The sequence below is a fragment of the Mustela lutreola genome, chromosome 1 (genome assembly GCF_030435805.1).
Source record: "Mustela lutreola isolate mMusLut2 chromosome 1, mMusLut2.pri, whole genome shotgun sequence".
Classification (NCBI taxonomy): Eukaryota; Metazoa; Chordata; class Mammalia; order Carnivora; family Mustelidae; genus Mustela; species Mustela lutreola.
Window position 1 is genome coordinate 275,594,832 of NC_081290.1, and position 25,171 is coordinate 275,620,002.

Genomic DNA, 25,171 nt, shown 5'->3' on the forward strand with positions numbered 1-25,171 from the left:
TTAATTAGTTAACGACTTGGGGGGGGTCTTTCAACATATGTGTCATATACTGTATTTTTATAAGAAAATAATTAGTAGGAATCTCATAAGGAAGATAAAATATAGTACTGTACTATATTTATTGAAAAAACTCCATATGTACACAACTCACAGTTCAGGCCCATGCTGTTCAAGGGTCAATAGTATTATCATGTGCTATGCAAGCTTCACTCAGTTTTAGGCCCCTTTCTAGCTATTTCAACCGTGTTTTCCACTGTATATCTCTTTAGAATTGGATTGCCTGGATGACAAAAACATCTTATTTCTTTTAGGGGAACATTTTCTTCTTCTTCTTCCTTTTTTTTTTTTTTTTTTTAAGATTTTTATTTATTTATTTGACAGATAGAGATCACAAGTAGGCAGAGAGACAGGCGGAGACAGAGGAGGAAGCAGGCTCCCTGCTGAGCAGAGAGCCCAATGCAGAGCTCAATCCCAGGACCCTGGGATCATGACTGGAGCTAAAGGCAGAGGCTTTAACCCACTGAGCCACCCAGGTGCACCTTTCTTCATTTTTTTGAACAAAATCCTCATTGTGGTATTTGTAGGAGAAAGTGTATAAATTTACACCAGCTTTCAGCATTAAGTCTGTGAAACCAGTTGCCAGTGTGGGAGCTGGAGGAAGAAGTAGGGCCATTGGGGTATGAAGACACACACAGAAGTTTGCCACCCACTCCTCGATTAATTTATTCTGTGCTTAAGCAGACTTCAAAATGGGGCCTTAAGTATCTTTGGCATTTTCTAGTTTAACCTCTGCTGAGACATTGTTCCCTACTGTTCCTCAGAATCTGTTTCAACAGGAAGCACATGATTTATGGCTTATTATAATGAATAGATGTGAACTCTTAGTTTGTGCTCCAACTCCTCAGGGTACAAAAAGTTATTAACCATGGCACAGCTATTTTTTTAAGACTGGAAAGGAACTAAGCCTTGTTCAGCTGTACATTGGCCAACTTTTCTTTTGGGAAATATCTCATCCCATAGAAAGAGTGTAAGGGAGGTTTGGGGTTATATTCTCCCAGGTAATCTACTTTAAATGACACTTGGAAATTAAACAGAAAACTTGTATATATTTCCAACACTAAAATCAATGACTACACAACTTTGCGATAGAAAGCAAACAAAATTATTTTTCAAAATAAATGCCAATGATGATTTTATTTCCCTTTAGCTTCAAAAATGGAGAGAATGCTTCTCTTTGTAAGGGAAATAGGGAAGTCCCAGAACCAGGACTTATGTGGGCTATGTTCATGGTGAAATTCATTAATCGTCAGCAGCAAAATTAATCATTTATTTTGACTGTATTGAAACACCAGATTCCACCTTTTACTCAGAGATAACAAAACTTATCTAATGAGATAATCACCTGGTAAGTAAAAATGCAACCAACATATAATAAACAAACATGATTTGCAAATTTTAAAAAGCTTATCTATATATATATATATATGTGTGTGGGTATATATATATATATATATATATGTTTATATATATAAATTAAATTTTATCTATAAGTATATTGATTTTATAGGTGCATGTCCTTCTTCAAATTTTGCAAATATTTTATAACATAACTTTCCATTGCATTAGTACAATTCAATGACTGATTAATATTATGTCCCTCAGCAGATGTCAAAATGAAATAAAACCTTTTTTTTTGGCATGATTTTGGGACATTCACGGAGGAAATAGTAATATTATTCATGGCCTATATGGGGCATATCTGAAAAAGAATTGGTAAATAAATCAAGTGAGCAACCTGAATTTTAAGCAGGAGAAAGAAAAATAAAGAGGAAAGAGGTACAAATTAAATATGATGAAAGGGATGCACTAGAATAGAGACATGTTCCTTCTCTACTTCCTTTGCTACCCTGTAAGTACAGTGAATAATTAATTAAGAGTATGATGTGTTGTGATTTGGAAAACATCAACCAGAGGATCCTGCACATCAATGTGGGGCAAATCTGATAAGGAAGAAGGAGAAAAGGGTAAACAATAATACAGAAAGGAAATAGAATTAGTTCAGCCAAGCCTGGGTACCGGTGCTGGGAGAAAACTCTGAAGCTGTTGGCAAAGATTTAGCAGGACCTTGACTTGGGGAGAGGCAACTTGGTTACAGAAAGAAAAAAACAAAAAAGGGTGATATGCCCCTCAAATAATTCTAAGAATAATCTGGACTTGCCAACCAAATTTATCAGTATCAGTTAATAAAAAATAATTAAAATATGTCTAAAATTAGTGTTTAGAACATCAGTGTTTTATCCAAATTGTAAAGAGACTTGGTTTCCTTTTTGCAAAATAGAGATAATAAAAGAATCATTGGGCCCTTTAAGATTCACAACTTAATACATATAGAAGATTTAGAACTGTCTGCAGAGGATGGTGAGCACTAAGTAGTATTAGATATTATTATTTCTCTCATGTCTGTGCAAGACTGATGATAATAGCAGCCTATTTGATATAAATTTAATAGCCTGCATTTTTATTTATTAACATTTTAGTGTACTGTTGCTTATTTTCTATTTTATATACGGGGTACCTAATTTATACATAATGATATGAAGAAAAACAATGTGAAAAAGACCTATTGTATACTTTGCACCATATTATTTGACATACAACTATGGAATATCATTGTTAGGAATGCCCATGTTAAAATGGAAGAAAGTGATTGTCAGACAAATTAATTACCTTACTCCAGACTATCCTGGTCTTTTGTGTGAATCCAAAGTTGATCTACTTACTATAATACCAAATCATTAAGGGAAAGAAGAATATAAGGCATAACCACTGTCTGATGAGCTGCCTTGAACCAATTAAATGAAAACTAATTTCCTGGGTGCTCAAATTTAAAGGGTAATAATGAAATAAATGGAAGTATTTCAGGGATGTTTAAATAAGAAAGATTTCTATAGATTGAAAGAGCCAAAAAGAAGTCTTCCTGGAGGTAGACAAAAAGGAGTGTCTTTTTAAATTTATTTGTTCAATATTTTTCAGTGCTTATCACGGTAAGTGTTAGGGAAAGAAGGGGCTGGGAGGAAGTACAGTAACCCAACTATAGTTATAGCTCATGAATTTGCCTTGTGCCAGAATTTTTTTTTTTTTAACATCTTGATTTTATTTTTTCAGTATTCCAAGGTTCATTGTTTACTGACCACACCCAGTGCTCCATGCAATTCGTGCCATCCTTAACAGCAGAATTAGTCCTTGTAGCTTCTGAAAAGTTCTCTCATTAAATCACACAGACATGAAATCAGGATCGTGTAAATCTCAAATTCAGTAACTTTAATATTAACAAAGGAAACATTGTAAATAGTTTGGAAATGTTCTAATTTAAATAGCATGATTATGAATTCTTTGGGTATCTGATGATACTTTGGAGAATTACCAAGAAGAATATTCAGCTGAGGGAAATAAGGGAAGTCACTGAAATATTTGCCTGTCTTGCCAATATGGGATCTAGTTAACATGAGAGAAAGAGCAAGAGACAAAAAGAGTTTCAAACTAGGCTGCTTGTTAATTAATGAAATTTTGCGACTTGTATTTTTTTATTTATTTAAAAAGCAGTGATGGAAATCCAGTGTATCTCAAGCATGTGCCATTTGTTACTTTACGTATTGCTCTAGCTTAGTCCTGCAGAAAGTCTTTAACTCTCAATATTAAGTATTTCATTAATTAAATTAATTAATCTCATACATCTATTTACGTCAATAGAAATGTCACGGACACTTAAGCTTTAGCTGCTATCATATTTTCATTATTGCCCTCTATAATGTTGGTAAATATTAAGTGGTTTCAAGCGGGGGTCAGGACTAGAGTGGGATAAATGGGTTACTCACCATGTGTGTAAACAATTCAATAATGAAGACGATAAGATTTTTATGCAATATTTAAAAAATGCAAATTCTACCATAAAATTGAATTTTTTTAATCTATTTTTCTTTTTTTTCCTTTTATTCATTTATTTATTTGACAGAAAGAGATCACAAGCAGGCAGAGAGAGAGGGGTCGGGGGGAAGCAGGCTCCCCACTGAGCAGAGAGCCCAATGCGGGGCTTGATCCCAGGACCCTGAGATCATGACCTGAGCTGAAGGCAGAGGCTTAACCCACTGAGCCACCCAGGTGCCCCCTATTTATCTATTTATCCAAGTTTTTTTTTTTTTAATTCTAGATAGTTAATATATAGTGTAATATTAGTTTCAGGGGTAGAATTTAGTGATTCAACAACAACAAAAAATGGAATGTTAAATAAAGACAAGATGGTACTTTGCAATTTCACAGTTCCTCTCACTTACCTGGATTTAAGTCTGGCTATTTTTTATTTTTATTTTTATTTTTGACAGAGAGCGAGATAGCAAGAGAGGGAGCACAAGCAGGGGGAGTGGGAGAGGGAGAAGCAGGCTTCCCACTGATCAGGGAGCCGGATGCAAGACTTGATCTCAGGACCATGGGATCATGACCTGAGCCAAAGGCAGATGCTTAAAGACTGAGCCACCCAGGAGTCCAAGTCTGGCTATTTCAACCTACCAAGCAGGTGAACTTCTCCAGGAAAATAAGTGCCTCCTCCCTAAGCTCTCCTTTGCAACGCCTACATACGATGACTGTCCATCTTTGTTTAGGATCCTGAGGAAGTGTGACTATTAATAGTATTCTGTTTCACTCTACAAAATAGCCTGATCTGTTATACTGTATGGTAATTTGTCCATACAATGCTTAGAATTACTTTAAAATATACTATAGGAAGCCAATTAAATAAATGAATTTATTTTTACAACACTCTCTCTAATTCACACTATACTTTGTTCAGTATTTCTCACACTGACTTGTCATCTTTCCCCCCACTCAGGCAAACCTTTGAGACTTAACTGCATTAGACCATGGAAAATATTAACAACATCACTGAATTTGTTCTTTTGGGACTTTCCCAGAATAAGAAGATTAGACACTTGTGTTTTCTACTCTTCTTATTTTGTTACATAGGTATTTGGATGGGAAACTTGCTCATAATGATTTCAATCACATGCAGTCAGCTTATTGACCAACCCATGTATTTCTTCCTCAATAAACTTGCCCTCTCAGATCTGTGTTATACCTCCACGGTGACACCCAAGCTAGTTACCGACTTGCTGTCAGAAAGTAACGTGATTTCTTACACCAGCTGTATGACACAGCTTTTTGTCATGCACTTCTTTGGGGGGATTGAAGTCTTCATCCTCACAGGGATGGCCTATGACCGCTACATAGCCATCTGCAAGCCCCTGCACTATGCCGCCATCATGAACAGGCAGAGATGTTATGCCATCGTCATTGCTAGCTGTACTGGGGCATTTCTGCATTCTTTCGTCCAATGTCTCCTTACCATCAGTTTACCTTTCTGTGGCCCCAATGAAATAGATCACTACTTTTGTGATGTGTACCCTTTGCTGAAACTGGCCTGCACAGATACCTATAGAGTTGGGATCCTCGTGGTTGCCAATTCAGGCATGATGGGTTTGGTGACATTTGTGGTCTTGGTGCTGTCTTACTTACTGATATTATACACCCTTAGGGCTTACCCTGCAGAGAGCCGCTCCAAAGCTCTTTCCACTTGCAGTTCCCATGTCACAGTTGTGATTCTGTTCTTTGTGCCCGTTCTCTTCATTTACATTCGACCGGCTACGACTTTCCCAGAAGACAAAGTGTTTGCTCTTTTCTACACCATCATTGCCCCCATGTTCAACCCTCTGATCTACACATTCAGAAACAAAGAGATAAAGAATACCTTGAGGAAAGTGTGGTGTCAGAACCTGTGTTTGAGTGGAGGGCAAATCATTATATAGCCTACTTAAATGATAGTTACTGTACTTGAAAAAGCATGAACTTTGCTGTAAGAAAAATAAGCATAGCAATTGGTGTCACTGCATTTATGTGATAATTTATCTTGAAGTATTTTTTCTTTATTTATTGATTAATAAGAAACATCTTATTCACATTTGTCCTTAGTAATCTGAGTTATCATTTTCTTGTTGAAGTTCTGTTACATTTTTCTTTGATACATTTTTTCCCTTTGGATTTTATCCTTAAGTTACTAACTAGAGGTCCTCCTTTAATCTCCCTATGCTTCAGATTCTCGAATGACTCTTCATATGTACATAACTGCATTCGTGTTAATCATCCCAGGCATAGAGTGTCCTTGGTGCTTTCTTCCAGTAAGGAGCATCAGAAACTCAGATTCATGTTTTTCACTCAGTTCATGAGTTTCCATATTCACTGCAATAATTTAAAAAGCAAAAATTATTTAAATAAGGTCTTAGCATTAAAAAATACTGTATGAAATAATGGCTTTATAAAAGTGAGAAAGGTTTTTCTAAAATAACTTACATAGTCATTTCAAAATCACAGCATTTCAAAAATTATAGAAATATTTGCTATAAAATAGTAATGAAAAAGTTGTATTGGTAATAAATAGGATATTTATATAATTCATTCTCCAAACCAAACCTTGTCTGAGTGTAAAATGAGATCCACTGACAATTGTGCTGACACAACAGACTTAAGATGATAGGGTGTCTGAAGAGTAGGAAGTTTGGTTACTCTTAAATATCTGAGAAGCATGGATGCCCTAGTAGAAAGGTTAGTGGCAATTAAATTACACGATCTCCCTTTATTATACTTTTAGCCAATGCGAATGTAAAGAGAAAATGGAAGTGCCAGTGTTGAAACTACTTGCCCTAAAATATGTTTAAATTTATTTTTTCCATTGCCATCCAAATAAAAACAATAAATTTCCAATTTCTAGAGAATGTCTATATATCTATACATCTGGATATCTGTAGATGCCTGTAGAATTGAAAAAGTTTTTCAAATAGGTAAACTCAGTGACAGTGGGCTCGTTGGACATCATGAAATGAGTATGATGGAATAGAACAAGGTGTTATATTGCACAGGTTATAGGGGAAAATGAACCTAGACCCAATATGTGAAGGAATACGTAAATGGAGCAGCAAAAAAGGTCATGGCACAGTGTGTAAAGAAAAGCTTTAAAGAAGTTCAAATAGAAAATATGATTGGAGGGACGCCTGGGTGGCTCAGTTGGTTGAGCGGCTGCCTTCGGCTCAGGTCATGATCCCAGCGTCCTGGGATGGAGTCCCACATCGGGCTCCTTGCTCAGCAGGGAGCCTGCTTCTCGCTCTGCCTCTGCCTGCCACTCTGTCTGCCTGTGCTCACTCTCTCTCCCTCTGATAAATAAATAAAATCTTAAAAAAAAAAAAAGAAAAGAAAATATGATTGGAGAATTATGTTTATAAGGGGCATGTTTATAAATGTATTAAAAATTCAAGAGAATTGTTACTAGAGCAGCTGATAACCTAACTGAATCTTTAGTGTAATCATTATACAGCCTACATAATGATACTTGTCAGTTCACACCAATTCATTAAAGGTAACTCTTTTTTTTTTTTATGATTTTATTTATTTATTTGACAGAGAGAGAGATCACAAGTAGGCAGAGAGGCAGGCCGAGAGAGAGCAAGGGAAGCAGGCTCTCTGCTGAGCAGAGAGCCCGATTGTCAATTGCCGGGCTGGATCCCAGGACTCTGGGATCATGACCTGAGCGGAAGGCAGAGGCTTTAACCCACTGAGCCACCCAGGTGTCCCTAAAGGTAACTCTTGAAACAGTGAGAAAATTAACAAATACTTTAGTTTTAAAACTTGATTTTGGGTTAAACTCTTAAATTTATTGTCTAATGAAATGGTTTTGATTATATATAACTGGTATTACAAAATAAACTAATAATAGAGATGATAATTAAGATTCAAATGATTTCTCCTAATGCTCAAAAAAATTATGATGTTGATAACAGCAGATAATTAAGCAGGTAGATGAAAAAAATCTTCCTACTTGAGGGATCCTGAAAAGGTAAATACACTTTCCTCCTCTTTTTCTCCCTCTGTACATTGCAGGTAATAGAAACTACCTCATAAGGTAATTTTAAAAATGAAAAGAAATGAAAAAGAAATTAAAGGAAGTAGGTATTGTTCTAGGAAAGGAAACTGCTCAGAATAAATTTTTATTTTTCTTATCATGCTTAGCATCTGTACATTAGTTTCTGTGAAACATTCAAATTAAAATTTTAACATAAATATTTCATTTTATACGTTGACATTTTTAGTTTAGAATGATAAGTGTAAAATTTTTGTGACTTATGTCAATTTATGCTTTTTTTTTTTTTTTAGATTTTATTTATTTGACAGAGAGAGAGCACAAACAGGGAGAGTAGCAGACAGAGGAAGAAGCAAACTCCTTGCTGAGCAAGGAACCCCAATGTGGGACTCAATCCCAGGACTCTGGGATTGTGATCTGAACTGAAGGCAGATGCTTAACCTTCTGAGCCACCCAAGTGTCCCATTTTTTTTTTAAAGATTTTATTTCATACATGTTTAAATAACTTTATAATAAAACATGATTTCAATCAATTCATGGTATTTGTGAGGATTTTTTCTTATTAAAAAAAAAGCAAACTCCGAAATTACACATTTGAGTTAATGATCTAATTATCTGCTTTATTTTACAGATGAGTAAGCTGAAATTCCAAGGTTAATGTCTCTAAATATCAAACCAGAACCTAGAAGGGGAGTTAAGTAGTTCTGTAAAGAAAGATAATTTTTATATAAACTGATAACAAATGTCAAAGGTTTGTTGTTGTTGTTTTTGTTGTTGTTGTTTGTTTGTTTTCAAGCTTTCCAGTAAGAAAGAAGTCTTTGAGCCTGGTGGTGGGTAATGAGGAGGGCACCTACTGCATGGAGCACTGGGCGTGATGCATAAACAATGAATCTTGGAACACTGGAAAAATAAAGTAAAGTTTAAAAAAAAAAAAGATCAAAGATTTCACTCTTGATAGTAACACATATAAAAGAAAGAGTAAAAGATGGAGTGAGATGAGCTTTTCAGACTAGATACAACTGAGAAATGTCTGCTTTAAAACAAACAAACAAAAAAATCATCCAAACCCAGAGTAGGGTGAGTGAATCCAACTTCTCCAAAGATGTACTTCTTCCCATTAAACTCCACCAGAGAGCTGCTTCACGTCCCATTCCCTCTCCCCCTCCTCTCAAGTACTCACTCTCTCATCTGTCTTTCTATTATCTGTCTATTATCTGCCATCATCATCACTATCTACCCCAATAAATCTGTGCCATAGTTCATGTCAGGTATTATTTTCAGATTATTTTAAAATTGAAATTAGATAGTAAATAAAAATCCTTTACTTTGAAAAAATCCTTAATTTTGAAGGATTTATATTTTCTAACTTTCCACGGACGGGTAGCTGTGGTTTACTCCTTGATCATATATATTGAATGCCAAACCTGTTAAAGCAGCATGATTTCAGCCTACTCATCTTTGCTACCCATACACTTTTTTGAGATGTCTTGTCTGATTGGATCCAGAGTGGAATCCCTTCTTGGCTCTATGGAGCCAAAAATATATAGAAATAGAAAAATATGTGAAGAAGGATACTTATCAAGACAATGGTGGTGTCTAATGTCCAAGTGAGTCATTAAACCATGAAGGTGATTCCTTCATGAAGTTCTTGTTCTCAGGAATCAGAAACCGAGCTCTGTGATTTATAGATTCATTCAATAAATATTTATTTGAGCATCATATATGTGCTGTACACTTCTCTGGCTACTAGGGAATTAGCAGTGAAAAAACTATGACATAACCCCTACTTTCATGGAACTTAAAGCTTAGTGAAGGATGAAAACAAGTGAAGCCCACCAGCAAAGAAATATGAAGGAGGAACCCACTGATGGCAAGTTGATGCTTAAGGGTTGGCCTTTACATATTCTGTCTAATTGTTCCACCGACAAGGAATCAAAGAAAGGGAATGTGTGATAACATGACACCCATACACATTCAAAGAAGAATAGCCTTCAAATCATTGGATTCCCTTTCCGAAACCTTCCAGTGCACCAAACTTTCTTTATGGCATTTTTCATTTCTGTGTTTCTAAGTGTGTAGATAAGAGGATTGAGCATGGGGACAATGATTGTGTAGAAGAGTGTAAACACTTTATCTTCTGGTAAAGTTGTGGGGGGTCTAATGTAAACAAAGATGACAGGTGCAAAAAACAGGATCACAACCGTGATGTGCGAGCTGCAAGTGGAAAGTGCTTTGTGGCGGTTCTCGGCAGAATATGCTCTCACATTATATAATATCATAAAGTAGGAGGCCATCAAAACCACGAAGATCACCAGTCCCATCAGGCCTGAATTGGCAATGACTAAGAAACCGATTTTGTGTGTATCAGTGCAGGCCAGTTTCAACAAAGGGTATACATCACAAAAATAATGATCAATTTCATTGGGGCCACAGAACGGTAAAAAAATTGTAAGAAGAAACAACCCAAGGGAATGCAGAAAGCCCCCTGCACAGGATGCCCTGAGAATTGAGTTACACCTTTGCCTGCTCATGAGGATGGCATAATGGAGTGGCTTGCAGATGGCCACGTAGCGGTCATAGGCCATTCCTGTGATGATGAAGACCTCGACCCCTCCAAAGAAGTGTGTGGTAAACAGCTGTGTCATGCAGTTTTTATAGGAAATGACCTTCTTCTCTGTCAGTAAGTCTGTCATGAGTTTGGGTGTCACAGTGGAGGTGTAGAGGAGGTCCGAGAGGGCAAGGTAATTAAGGAAGAAATACATGGGCTGATTAATTAACTGACTGCATGTGATGGAAGTCATAATAATCAAATTCCCCAACCAGATAGCCAGGTAACAGAGTAAGAAAAAGAGAAAGCAGAGAATTTGGACTTTCTTATTCTTAGAAAGTCCCAAGAGAATAAACTCAGTAACATTATTCCTATTTTCCATGATCTGATGTTCCAGAAAGGTATCTGAAATGACAAAAATAATGAAGGAAATCATTGATGAGAAAATGAAAATCTAATATTCAATGAACATGATCTAATGCATGTTTTAAGACCTTAGCCATTTTAAGATCCATTGAAATCATTCATTCATTTAATAAAATCCTTTCACATATCTAGTGCCAGTACCCTTCCAAGAACTTTGGACATAATGATGAATTTAAAAAGTCCTAGCTTTTGTGTAATTTAAATTCTTGTGTGAGAAAGAAGGAAATTATGTTCATTAAGAGGAAGAAAAGAGATATTTTATAATGTTAAGTATTTGTTCAAATACTAAGTTCAAAGTGTACATATTGGTGCAAATAATGTTAATTATTAATTGAATTATTGTTAAGGAAACATAATATGCCATCTTAGGGTATAAACTGGAAGTAACCATAGAATTACCTGAACATGGGGTGCCTGGTGGCTCAGTGGGTTAAAGCCTCCATCTTCGGCTCAGGTCATGGTCCCAGGGTCCTGGGATCAAGCCCCCCATCTGGCTTTCTGCTCGGCAGGGAGCCTGCTTCCCTCTCTCTCTCTCTCTCTCTCTGCCTGCCTTTCTGCCTACTTATGATCTCTGTCAAATAAATAAATAAACTCTTAAAAAAAAAAAAAAAGAATTACCTGAACAGATGTTTTCTAATGAGATCACAAAAATGGTGGAGGTCATGTGAGTAATTTATATAATGCTTGGCATTAGTCAATCTTAAATAAGTATTATCTAAAGAAAAAATAGAAAATAAAGTGCATGTTATAGACTTGGAGGAGTAACACAATATTATAAATAACGATTAATCAGGTAATTCATGATAGAACCAAAGAACAAATTATTTTTCTACATTGACTCATAATATTCTTGGATGTAAAAGAGGAAATAATTACAGAAATTACTCCATGAAATTTTAGTATTCCTTAAGAGTTATCTGTAGAATAATGAATCTACAGTTCAGCTTTTCCCATTTCTGTCTCTTAAAGGGTTATAGGAGAATCAATGTTAGTTTTAAAATGTTATTCTTGATTCAATTTTTAAAGGAATTAAAACGTGTATAAATCATCGATGCTTTCTGCTTTTATATAAAACTGGATGTATTCCACTACCAGTAAAATTAAACTTACTGTTAAGTAAGAGACGTGTAGGTGACAAATATTATTTATTTATTTTTTTACTTTAGAATTATCAGTTAAAAGTCAGTGTTGCTTTTTTATAAGTATATATCCAAAGTGAAAAAGTTCTTCAGTTTATATTTAGTTACGCTATGTCCAAGAGAAATTAATTTAAATGCTTAAGTAAATTGTTAACAATGGCTATTTCATGACAATTACACTATGGAGATTTAAATTTTCCAATTTGCACTCTTTTTTTTTATTGCCCAAACTTTTTTTTTCTTTATATTCAACTAGCCAACATATAAGTTACCACGAACTTCTATTCATTTTTAGAGAAGGTATATTTTATAAATAAACATTTATTTTACATTAGTAATGCATATAATTTAAATTCATTTGGAGGTATCTTTGTAAATATGACTATCCATTTATCCTTTAAATATAGTTTACTATATTGAAGAATTATGTCCACCAGAGTCCGGAAGCCCATTTAGGTTTTTATAGGAAACTAACCTCAGAAGATCACACTAAAAATTATCCTCAAGTGAGAATTTATTGAGAAACAAAAATGCATTGATTCTATTGATTCTTATCAGGTTTCTTTTAGATGAATGATTGAGAAACCCATGAATTCTGTTCAAATTTGCTAAACAAAAGGAATGTTTCAATTTCTATGTCAATAATTTCAAAGATCTCGCAATGTCAGACAAACACTAAAGGCTCAGATTATTTTGGAATGCCTGATTGGCTCTACTGATTTGAGTGTCTGCCTTCGGCTCAGGTCATCCCAGGGTCCTGGAACCGAGTGCCACCTTGGCACTCTATTGCCAAGCTGGGAGCCTGCTTCTCCCTCTGCCATGCCCCTGCTTGTGCTTTCTCACTCTCTCTCTCTGACATATAAAGAAAATCTTTTAAAAAAAATTCCAAAGTATCACAGTGTTTTGAATATTGTTGTCACAAGAATGTGACTGAGGACAGGATGGAGAAATGATATGAAGATCAAGAAAATTTTTTTTAATAATTCCTTTTTTTTAAAAGATGCATTTATTTATTTATTTGACAGAAAGAGAGAAATCACAAGTACACAGAAAGGCAGGCAGAGAGAGTGGGGTAAGCAGGCTCACCACTGAGCAGAGAGCCCGATGCTGGGCTGGATCCCAGGACCCTGAGATCATGACCTGAGCCAAAGTCAGAGATTTAACCCACTGAGCAACCCAGGTGCCCCCATAATTCCTTTTTTATAATTACCTATTATTTCAAAAAAAATAATTTTTCAGAAAAATTATCTCCAGGCCATTTTATCAGGTGATCAATTATGGTTGCCTAAATTGGAATTATCATACAAAAGAGTGGACTCCTTTAATTTCAAAATAGAGCCCTCGAACAAAATACAACAAAATAAAAAGCTTGCTTTGTTTCATTTTCTCCCTTACCTTCTTAGAGAATCCATCTGCATAGGTGGCATGATTCTAGAAAATAATTTAATTTCCTTGTATTGTGTCAAGTGGAAGGAGTTCTACTGCATTCGTGGTAATTGTGTGGTAAATAAATGTGCTAAAGCAATAGATACTTTTTTGAATATATGAGTGATGAATCAGTAAATTCTACTCCTAAAACCAATATTACGCTGTTAACTAACTAAAATTTGTTTTTTTTTTTTAACTTACTTTTTGCTGCTTATATTTTTTATTTAAATTCAATAAGCCAGCATATACTACATCATTAGTTTCAGATGTAGGATTCAATAATTCGTCAGTTATAGCAGTAGATCTTAATTGCTGAGTCCCTTAGATTTTGGGCTTTCATCTATACAATAAAGGATTGGAGGAGATGATCTCTGAAGATCTCTTCCCGGATTTTGACTCTGTGAGTCCTGATTCTGCATTAGTTTGAGGAAAACATCTGTCTGCCTCCCTCATGCTTTCCAAGCTCCTTTGGATACATTGAAACTATAGAAAATGTAGTGTTGGCAAGTTTCTTATCATATCTATGCTTCAATTTCCTTCTCTGTAAAATTGAAGTAACGAATACATCCATATAGAGTCATGTTTGAAATAATGAAGTTCATACACGTGAAATTTCTTAGAACAGTATCTGGAAAGTATTACACATTCAACAACTGTTAACCACCTTCAACAATTACAAAATGCAACTTCAAAGCCCTAGAGAAAATGTAAGTAGATCAGATCAGAAATTGTACCTTAACCATCCCTTTCTTCACAATATTGGAAATAATAGAAACCTTGGAGATTGAACCTAGTTCTGAAAATAGCCCTGATACTTAGATGCAAGATTTTTACGTCCTTGAACAAGTCCTTCCTCTTTCTGTAAAGTGAGCATTGCCATGGCTCACCTACAGAATTACTGTGAAACTCAAATAAAATAATGCATATGAAGCTCAATGTCCAAAAACCTACTAGTTGGTCCCTTTTCCTCATTGGAATGTCCTATGGTGTTATAAATGCAGGAGGTACTCAAGATATTCAAGTGGTAGGAGATCCTAGTAATTAAGAAGTTAGTCTCTGTAAAATAAGATAGGAACTTGGCTCCAAAATTCATGGAAAAATCTTGGGAAAAATATATAACCTCATTTTCATTTATAAAATGAATAATATAACTCTGAGGTCTATTATAAGGATTTGGTGACTTCATTTACATAAAAGCTAAGTACAGAACATGTTATATAAAAATTAGATACTCAATAAATATTTTTAGGGCACCTGGGTGGCTCAGTGGGTTAATCCTCTGCCTTCGGCTCAGGTTATGGTCTCAGGGTCCTGAGATCGAGGCCTACATGGGGCTCTCTGCTCAGCAGGGAGACTGTGTCCCCCTCTTTCTCTTGCCTGCCTCTCTGCCTACTTGTGATCTCTCTCTCTCTCTCTCTCTGTGTGTGACAAATAAATAAATAAAATATTAAAAAAATAAAAAAATAAATATTCGAGCATTAATATTATACATTTTGCCATACCAGTGGACATAAATATAAATTAAGAATAATATGTCATATCATTATTCTTCTTAAAAATTTTGAATAGCTTATTAAAAACACATAATATTTCAACATGAGTAAACTCAGGTAGGTAGGTGAGACTGCATAGTTTCCCTGCCATGAACAATCTGTTCTTTCTTACCGGAGGGCTGGGTCTCTCACATCAGGATTTACATTCTCTCATTTAAGCAAAATATTTCACTCCTTGTCAGCTTTCAGCCCAAAAAACTGAAGGTCAATGTGCTGCTTAAGACAGTCATTTAATGATTTCCTTTTCTTTCCTTTGGATTCATTGACCCTCTCTACATTACTTGGATGTTCATATCCCTCTTTCACCTAAAAAATAGTTCTCTATATTGAACCTAGAAAGAAATAAACATACCCCATAGATACAGTTGAGTAGATACATTTGAGTAGGTTGACTGAAAATTTTTCCATATAGTTTGTTTTTTCAGTCTTAGGATCATACTGGTCTTTGCTGTTCAATCATTTTATGTTCACCTCCTTCAGTAAACTGTCCAGTGACCTGCTGAGCCAGTAAGTCCTGCATATTCAACTCTCTTTGATCATGGAGTATGGATGGCTAATGCTATGGCTACATTTATGACATTCTAAATAGGACAAAACACATAAATCTACTAAAATTTTGATAGCACTTCAGAAAATGGTACTGATGACTCAAACATCCAACACAAAAATCTGAGGTCCACCGTAGCTACAGTTTGTTATAGATGGAAGAAAAGCAGAAGCTTTTCCATCCAAAGGTCTCTTAAAAACATTATGTAACAATCATAATCAGAAAGATTCAAGTATTCTTCTGAAGTGAAATAGCTGGTATATTTATGAACTAGATTTAACTTACCAGCTGCTGAACTCAGCAAACAGATTTCTTGTAAGCTGAGGCTTCACACATAAGATGAAGTCAGAATAAAATAAAAATTAGCATTGCTGTACAATAATAAATAGCAATTTGTATAAAGTCTTATGAAGGAACTGTGATATACCATTAATGGAGATATATTTGGTACTGAACCAAATTTGAGATTTTTAGCATATTATTTTTCCATTTCAAATAAAGAATTGTCTCTCTGACATTCATTTCTCTTGAAAAATTATATATAGTTTTGTATTTATATATATATATATTTTGATGTTTATATATATTGATGTATTTTTATATATATTGTATATACATACTTCCTGATATCAAATTGATATTTAGAGCAAATTCTGAGAAAACCTGTTATATAGAATAGTTCTCATATCTCTGAGGGTTTAGAAATTTCCCATCAGTATACTTTTTGCCACAGATATGAGCTATCACTTAAATTTCTCCATAACAGCAATGCCAAAGTCCATAATTATATTTCCCTAATGCATCAGTATGTAAAGCACTGAGATTCGGCATGGGAGAGAGGACCATAAGAAAACACTGTGCGTAATGTTCATACAGAAAAATATTGCAATAAATAAAACAGTGTCAATTCCTTCCTTTAAAAAATTATTTACTTTCACCTTCTTCTGAAAAGGGTCAGTAGCGGTGCCTGGGTGGTGCAGTCAGTTGAGCCTCCACTGGTTCTCGGTTTCTGCTAAGGTTGTGGTCTCAGGGTCATGGGATTGACCCCTGTGGGGCTTCCTGATCTGTGTGGAGTCTGCTTGGGACTCTGTCTTCCTCTGCTCCTCCCCTACTCTCCATCTCTCTTTCTCTCAAATAGATAAATAAATGTTTGAAGATTTAATTAATTTATTTGAAAGAAAGAGAGAGAACATGAGAGAGTGAGATCGTGAGCAGGGGGAGAGGTGGAGGGAGAAGCCAACTCCGCACTGAGTAGGGAGCCTGAGGCAGAATCATCCCAGGACCCTGGGATCAAAACCAGGGCTTAACCAACAGAGCCACCCAGACACCCAATTAATAAATCTTTAAAAAGATAAAACAAAAATTGTCAACTGGAAAAATTTAGTGGAGAAAATGCATATGGTGGTGAAAAGACAGTCTTTGCCTTCAGTGAGGCTAGAGACTAAAGGAGAGCCATATAATAAACAAACAAAAAAATAAAATGATTATAAACAGCATATTCAAAAACGAAGAACAGGGTGCTGTTAGTATTTTTTCTTTTAATTTATGGAAACTTTATTAAATAGTAAATCTCTGACTGTTTTATATTATACAGATAATGCTACTTGCTTATCTCTTGAATTAATGTTTAAGTAATTCTACAAGACACTTGTATTTTCTCACCATTTTTATACTTAAAAAATCTTGTCTTTAGATTCATTCTAAAACTGCAATTACATGATTTAAGGAACTTTTAAAAAGTATACTTTGTCTTTATTTTCTGCCTGAAATCTTGTTAGATCTTTTTACTTATTATTGAAATTGATTTAAATAGCAAATGTCTATGAATGCATCCATTTTTACAGTTTTTTTTTCCAAATTTCAGCAATATTTCAAGACATTTGCATGCTCAGATTTTTAATTTTCAGGTATTATTCCTCATTTCAACTTAAGTTATCTTTAGTGGAAATGTCCTTTGTTTTCTGAATGTAATAACTCAAAGACTTATAATTCTTACAGTATATCTCAATTTCTTTATTAGAAATATTAATTATTATGTACCCTACCTAGGCAATAAGTGTGTTGGGAGGTGTGGGGGCCTCTAAACCCAGAATGTCTGGTTTCAAGCACCAACTCTTCTACTGTTTCTGGGAGACTTTCTTATGGCCTAAAGTAATAAAGGTATTTTAATTATAGTAAAGTATTTTAAAACTTTTCAATATTGAAGTTCTCTTACAAGTACCTTACCTTGACCATTTTGTTCTATTTTCATCTTTTTAATTTTTTTTATTATGTTAGTCACAACACATAATTAGTTTAGTTTCATTTTGTTTTGTTTTGTTTCATCATTAGTTTTTGATGTCGTTTCTATGATTTATTGTTTGTGTATAACTCCCCGTGCTCTCTGCCAATATCTACTTTCTTCATTGAACTCGTTACTCCCTACTCTCCTCTGTGTCTACTTTTGCTCACTAAATTAAGTTTTGTCAATTCTAGCTCACTGTATTCTGAATACAAAACAATGGGGAAAGCTTTGAATTCTAACACCTTATCCTTTACGAAAGAGAAATGAGTACAATCTGTTCATTTTTAAGTAACATTTGTTTTCACTTTTCCTCTTTTTCTGTTTTCAAAATAGTGTTGGAGAGGTTTGATTCAGAGCCTGGTAAATTTACACAATTATATTATTCCAGACCCCATTAACTCAGTTCCTGGACCATAGCATTAAATTCTCCCTTCTCTTCAGTTTATCTCAGTGCCCTAACGATCAGGTGCTGTAGTGTTAAAACTCCTTCATTGTTTCCCAACTTAGTTTGTGGTCTCTTCCCTTTAGGCTGAAAATTTCCTGGTGAGATTTTTACATATGTTTATATGCTCCAGAAGTCAATAATGTATCTTATAAAATTACAATATTGTGCTTTCAGGCTAGAAACAAGTTTATCTCTATGTGAGTTTTTTTAAATCAGCCAATGGCTGCTATGATTTGGTGAAGCATCCTCTGAACAGAGAATTAAAGATAAATTTTTTGCTATTAATTTAGTGAGAAAGACACGAATATTCTGTGAGATAGCTTTATTCATCTATAAAATGGGGTAGATTGTAATTCTATGAAATGGAAAAAAATGGTAAAAATATCTAGAATTAATAAGAACATTGGTATCATAGATCTAAGACATGTATACACTAAATAAATAGATTGTATTTAACCTATGGATATACATAGAAAAGGAAATAAGAGGTTCTATTTACAATAGTAAAAAAACAATAAGTTATTTACAAATACATTTTACTAAGAGAAGCTATGGATGAATAGGAAGAAAATCATATAACCTTAATTAAAGCCATAAAATAAACACTGACAGAATCAGATCTCAAAGATTTGGATCAGGAGCAAAAAACAGCAATTTCTTGAATTAACATACAAATGTAGTTTTTTTTTTTTTTTATGAAGATTCTATTCATTTGTTTGAGAGAGAGAGCAAGAATGGAGATAGGTACAGAGGGAGAGAGAAACAGACTCAACGCTGAGCAGGGAACCAAACATAGGGCTCCATTCCTGGACCCTGAGATCATGACTTGAGTTGAAGGCAGATGCTTAACCGACTGAGTCACCCAGGTGTCCCTGTTTTATTTTACATGAAAGAAAGTTCATTTTGTTAAAGAATAAATTCTATTATTTATTATTTATTATTTTTTTATTTTTTACTATGTTATATTAGTCACCATACAGTACTAAATTTGTTTTTGATGTAGTGTTCCATGATTCATTGTTTGCATTTAACACTCAGTGGTCATTACTACATGCCCTCCTTAATACCCATCACCAGGCTAACCCATTCTTCCACCTCCCTTCCCCTCAGAAACCCTCAGTTTGTTTCCTGGAGTCCATGGTCTCTCATGGTTCATCACCTCCTCTGACTCACTCCCCACCCCCGCCTGCCAACCCACTTCATTTTTTAGTTCCTTCTCCCAATATCCTCCATGCTATTCATTATGTTTCACATATAAGTGAAACCATATGATAAAGAATAAATTTTAAAAGACAATATAATCATCATTTTTATACAAATAATGAACAAACACATCAAAGGTTTCATCAAGTTCAGTACTGAACGCAGAAACCAGTAAGATGTTATCACTGGTTTAAACAACAACAATGTGTTCCACACATTTAAAGTCTGGGAAAGAATGCTGAGATGAATTTACAAGTGGATGCAAAGCTAGCAAAATACCCACAAGACTCCAATCAATTGCATTTCATTGGACATAATTTGCATTTCTAGGGACAGGCATTATTGGCATTACTATTATTTTCTGTGAGGTAATTTCTATCTCTATAGCACTATAAAATATCCTAGTCAGAGGCAATGAAAGGTAGATAATCTGAATGGAAGAACTACAAAGAACATCCACTAAATTTCAAAGAATCTCAGCATTTTTCCCTACAGTTTTATGCGGATATCAATGATCCTATTAGAGATCCTATTAGAGGAAGAATAATTGCTCTTGCAGAGAACGGCAGGAGAACCAATGAAGTGATGAGAAAGACATGGTCTTGAGAAGGTGAGAAAATTTATTTTTCAATACTACTAGTCTGACTAGCCTGGAAGAGCTTCTGAAACAATATCAAAGTTCATGGTTTTGCTGGTCTTCTTGCCAGAGATTCTGCTTACTTTTTTTTTAAATATTTGATTTACTTATTTGACAGAGAGATCACAAGTAGGCAGAAAGAGAGGGAGAAGCAGGCTCCCCGCTGAACAGAGAGCCCGATGTGGGGCTCAATCCCAGGACCCTGAGATCATGACCTGAGCCAAAGGCAGAGGCTTAACCCACTGAACTGAGCCACCCAGGCGCCCCAGAGATTCTCCTTATTATACCAGAAAGTGATCTTTCACATTTCAGCTCTGCTGCTGTTCTCTGACACGCACCTGTTCAAGTCCTTCTGATGTAGTTTTGAACATATGTGATATCAGAAGCCAGTGGCCAGAAAATAATTCTTGAGATGCCTTTTGTTCCAAAAAAAGTTGGTTTTATTAAAGCATAAGAACAGGACCCAGGAGCAGAAAGAGCTGCCCTGGGGTTATGAGGAGGGGCTCATTATATACTTTCAAGTTGGGGAGGGGTTAAGGATAGCATAAGCCCTCTGGGTATTTTGGAAACAAGGTTTTCTGGATGCTGAGGGGCTGGCTATTGTTAGGAAAGGTCATTTGTTACTGTTCAGTAAAACCTTAGTCAGGAGACTCTTCAGATCTTTATCAGTGGGTCACATGCTCTGAGGATGATTACCAACATATACCTGGTGGGTAGAGATAAAGGAAGTTTCCAAAGGAATTCTTTCATGCTAAGGTAGACTTACAGGGTCCTATGGTTGGGTTAAGATTGCCTTTTGTACTTAGCAAGGTAATTAGCATAAAAGCAGCTGAGTTCCTCAAGGAATTTCACTCTGCATATTTCAAGGACTTGTCTGTCCATGGGCTGTAGGTAGTAAGGAAGTTTAACCATTTTTCTTCTGCCTTTGTATCCCACATCACTTCCTAGGAGCTCTGGTATAGCTGTCAAGAATTAGATGAAGAACAACGAAGAAAGTATGTCGGTTATTTTCCAAAAATTTTTAGCTTGTGATGTTTTCACTTCCATTCGTTGGGTATTTTATTTTATTCTATTTTATTTTATTTATTTATTTTTTTTTAAGATTTATTTATTTATTTATTTGACAGACAGATCCCAAGTAGGCAGAGGCAGGCAGAGAGAGAGAGGAGGAAGCAGGCTCCCTTCTGAGCAGAGAGCCCGATGTGGGGCTCGATCCCAGGACCCCGGGATCACTACCTGAGCTGAAGGCAGAGGCTTTAACCCACTGAGCCACCCAGGCGCCCCCATTCGTTGGGTATTTTAAACTGAGTCACAGCATGGGCGCCTGGGTGGCTCAGTGGGTTAAGCCGCTGCCTTCGGCTCAGGTCATGATCTCAGGGTCCTGGGATCGAGTCCCGCATCGGGCTCTCTGCTCAGCAGGGAGCCTGCTTCCTTCTCTCTCTCTCTCTCTCTCTGCCTACTTGTAATCTCTCTCTGTCAAATAAATAAATAAAATCTTTAAAAAAAAAAAAAAAAAAAAAAAAAAAATAAACTGAGTCACAGCAATCTGCTATTTTTCTAATGTTCTCCACCCATTTTAGGAAAACCTCAACAATAAATAGTAACCCATCACAGCCTGAAACAAATACTTCTGCAAGCATTTCATATCTGAAAGATTTTCCAAACAACTTTTGATTTTCTCCTCTATTCTAATTAATTATCCAGTGGACTGATCTTAATCCTAGCCCTTTCTGATTTGGTGCAAATTTTAATTTTCTTCAGGGTGAATTTCAACTACCTCTAAAACTAAAGCCAAAACCAAACAAACAAAAACCAAACCTGCCTTTAACTTTTACAGTGCTAAAAAGCATTCTGGGAGCTGCTGAGAAAATGTAAGTTCTGAGAAAAATGTAAGTTCACCAGTAACAAGAATGTGACATTAACATGTGAAAGTTCCTCAATTTTTCCCATCCTTACACCACACATCTGCAGAGAAAGTTGCTAGAGTTAAACAGAGAGGTGCAGTTAGTTTATATATGATGGAGCTAGGAGAACACGTGCCTTAAAGCAAAAGAAAAAATTTTGATATGGGGCTTGGGATGAACTGCTGGTGTTGGGCATGTGAGATGTGCCAGAATGCCACTGGCTACAAAATGATCAGAATAGAAAGAGACTTTTTGAGAAATAGTGTTGTGGCCCTTGAATTAGACATGTTAGGATAGATGCAAATAAAAAGTTCAGGTTTTTGTTTTTGTTTATTTTTGTTTGTTTTTTTTTTTTTAGCAATGTTTAGTGACTAGAATTGGCTTCATTGAATGCAACCATACCCAAAAATGAGCTATGTAGACTTGTAGGGTTAATATGGGGGGCACTCTGCCTTGGGCAGTCTGCTGATAAATATCTAAGTTAGTTTCACAAAGGGTCATTGGGTCAGAGAGGATATAAATAGGAAAACTAGAAAAGAAAGCACATCAGAGAGGAGCCTTGGTAAATCTGGGGAATTCTAATCTTATGGTCATATTTGGCAATACATACCTTGCTACACACAAGACACAGAGGCAAGCATTATGCATTTTAAAAGTTTCAGAGTAGAGAAATCACGTATTCAACAAACTCGGTGGCGAAAGTCAGGGATGCCTTTCAATTTATGTCCTTACTCCCCGTGACGCGGCTCCAAAGTCTCCTTATGGCATTCTTCATCTCCATGTTTCTTAGTGTGTATATGAGAGGGTTGAGCATGGGCGCAATGACAGTATAGAAAAGCGCAAACACTTTGTCTTCTGGTAAGGTAGTTGCTGGTCGAATATAAATAAAGAGTAAAGGAGCAAAAAAGAGAACCACCACAGTGATGTGGGAACTGCAGGTGGAAAGAGCTTTGTGACGATTCTCTGCAGAGTAGGACCGGACAGTATATAGGATCACAGCATACGATACCAGCAGCACCACAAAAGTCACCAGACCCATCAGTCCCGAATTGGCCACTACTAGGAGACCGATCCTGCTTGTATCCATGCAGGCCAGCTTCAGCAAAGGATACACATCACAGAAGAAGTGATCTATTTCATTGGGGCCACAGTAGGGTAAAACGATGGCGAGGAGAAACTGCCCAAAGGAATGTAGGAATCCTCCAAAACAGGAAGCTGCAATCATAGCGTCGCACTTCCACCTGCTCATGATCAGGGTGTAGTGCAAGGGCTTGCAGATGGCCACGTAGCGGTCATAGGCCATCCCCGTGAGGATGAAGACCTCAATACCCCCAAAGAAGTGCATGGTGAAGAGCTGTGTCATGCACCCGTTGTAGGAAATGACCTTCTTTTCTGCCAGCAAGTCAATGATTAACTTAGGGGTCACAGTGGAAGTGTAGCAAAGGTCTGCCAGGGATAGGAAACTCAGGAAGAAATACATTGGGTGGTTAATAAGGTGACTGCAGGCGATAGAAATCATGACAAGCAGGTTTCCGGTCAAAATTGCAATGTAACAAAGTAAGAACAGTAAAAAGCAGAGGACTTCTATTTCCTTTTTCTGTGAAAGTCCTAAAAGAATAAATTCTGTGATGTTATTCCTATTTTCCATGATCCAGACAGGTTTGTAGACCCTGAAATTAGATAAATTATGAATGCTTATGATATATATTTAAATATGAAGAGACATATCACTCTTTGGTAAAGAGCAGATTGTAATGGAAAGCATTCAAAGGTTGAAGAAAATAGAAATCTAAATTTTATCAATGAAGGCTTTTTGGAGGTCTTTTTATCCCTTTCTTGAAAATATTAATTAGTGATAAACATCTTAGGTGCCCAAGGTGAAGACTAACATTGCAAACTATGCTGTATTATGTAATAATTCTTAAGATGTACTATAAAACGTCACCAGATATTATGTCTCAATAAAATTACAAAAATGGTATTTTTAAAGAAAGAAAAAATATCTTTGCTGTTCTCATTATTACTGAGAAAATAGACACACAAATGAAACATTGAGAAAAAAACACACAAAAATGCAAATTTAATTAGTATAGTCGGTAAGTAATATAATATGGGAGAAATTTCCTGCCTTATGTTCCATGTGGAAAGGGAATAAATAGAAAAACCAACCAATATATTCAGAACTGTGAGGTATTTATATAAGGGTATAATCAGTTATATTTCTTTTGTGTTTACTTTGAAAATATACCTAATTTTACTTTGAACATATACCTAATACAAATGAAGGATTGATTATATTTCATAGTCAATAAATGGATAACAAGAGAAGTATGAATATCTCTATTTTTCAAAACACTATCATCTCAAATGCCTTTGACATTAATCAAGGAATTTGAGGATAATGGTAGTAGGTATAGTTTGGATTTTAGAGTCTCCTTGTAGTGCCCTACTCACTTGTACAAACTGACTTCTTTTTAATTGTTTTACATAAATTGTTTACTTCTTCCTAACCACCCATCTTGAAAGTGTGTGCTCCCTTGACTTGGCACACTGCCAGTCTTAACATCTCTTTCGTCCTTTCTTCTTTCACTCCCATTGAATTTACTTCCCTCTCACTAATAATGTACAACCAGTTCTATTAATGTTTCTTTGGTAACAACTTTTAACTCTCAGGACAGAGAATTACCTTTCTACTGGTAGACTTTCAAATGTCATTGAGAGATTAAGGAAGAATTTTTGAGAAATAAGCTTTCAGCTTCCCACTAAATTACACCATCGATTCTCTGCTTTAGCTTTATAGAACATTGAAACTTCGTATTTAAAACATTTTGTGTTAATTATTCATATATTCAACACCAATATATTTGCAATTGATTTTCAAAACTATAACCCTTCCCTTCCCTTTTGTCTATTCAAATTTATGTACATATATTCCTAAAGTAGGGTTTTGAAAAGAAAAACATATAAATCTATCCAGTGTGTAAGAGTTAACATCGATTGCCACAAACTGATATTTTGGTATCTGAAGAAGGAGTATTGATAGTGGTCAAATAAACCATCTCATTCAATTAACAAGTACATTTTGGGCTTTTAAAAATAT

The 25,171-nt window shown here is 35.5% G+C and overlaps 3 protein-coding genes across 3 annotated transcripts; 1 reads left to right on the forward strand and 2 right to left on the reverse strand.

Moving 5' to 3' along the window:
- The first annotated feature begins 4,913 nt into the window (after positions 1 to 4,913).
- Positions 4,914 to 5,855, forward strand: LOC131822601 (olfactory receptor 4P4-like). The gene has a single exon (XM_059158889.1). It carries the CDS (start codon positions 4,914 to 4,916, stop codon positions 5,853 to 5,855), a length of 942 nt encoding a protein of 313 aa, XP_059014872.1.
- Positions 5,856 to 9,948: 4,093 nt separating this feature from the next.
- Positions 9,949 to 10,887, reverse strand: LOC131809350 (olfactory receptor 4P4-like). The gene has a single exon (XM_059136365.1). It carries the CDS (start codon positions 10,885 to 10,887, stop codon positions 9,949 to 9,951), a length of 939 nt encoding a protein of 312 aa, XP_058992348.1.
- Positions 10,888 to 22,786: 11,899 nt separating this feature from the next.
- On the reverse strand, positions 22,787 to 23,719 carry LOC131822602 (olfactory receptor 4P4-like). Its single transcript, XM_059158890.1, has one exon. It carries the CDS (start codon positions 23,717 to 23,719, stop codon positions 22,787 to 22,789), a length of 933 nt encoding a protein of 310 aa, XP_059014873.1.
- Between the last annotated feature and the right edge of the window lie 1,452 nt (positions 23,720 to 25,171).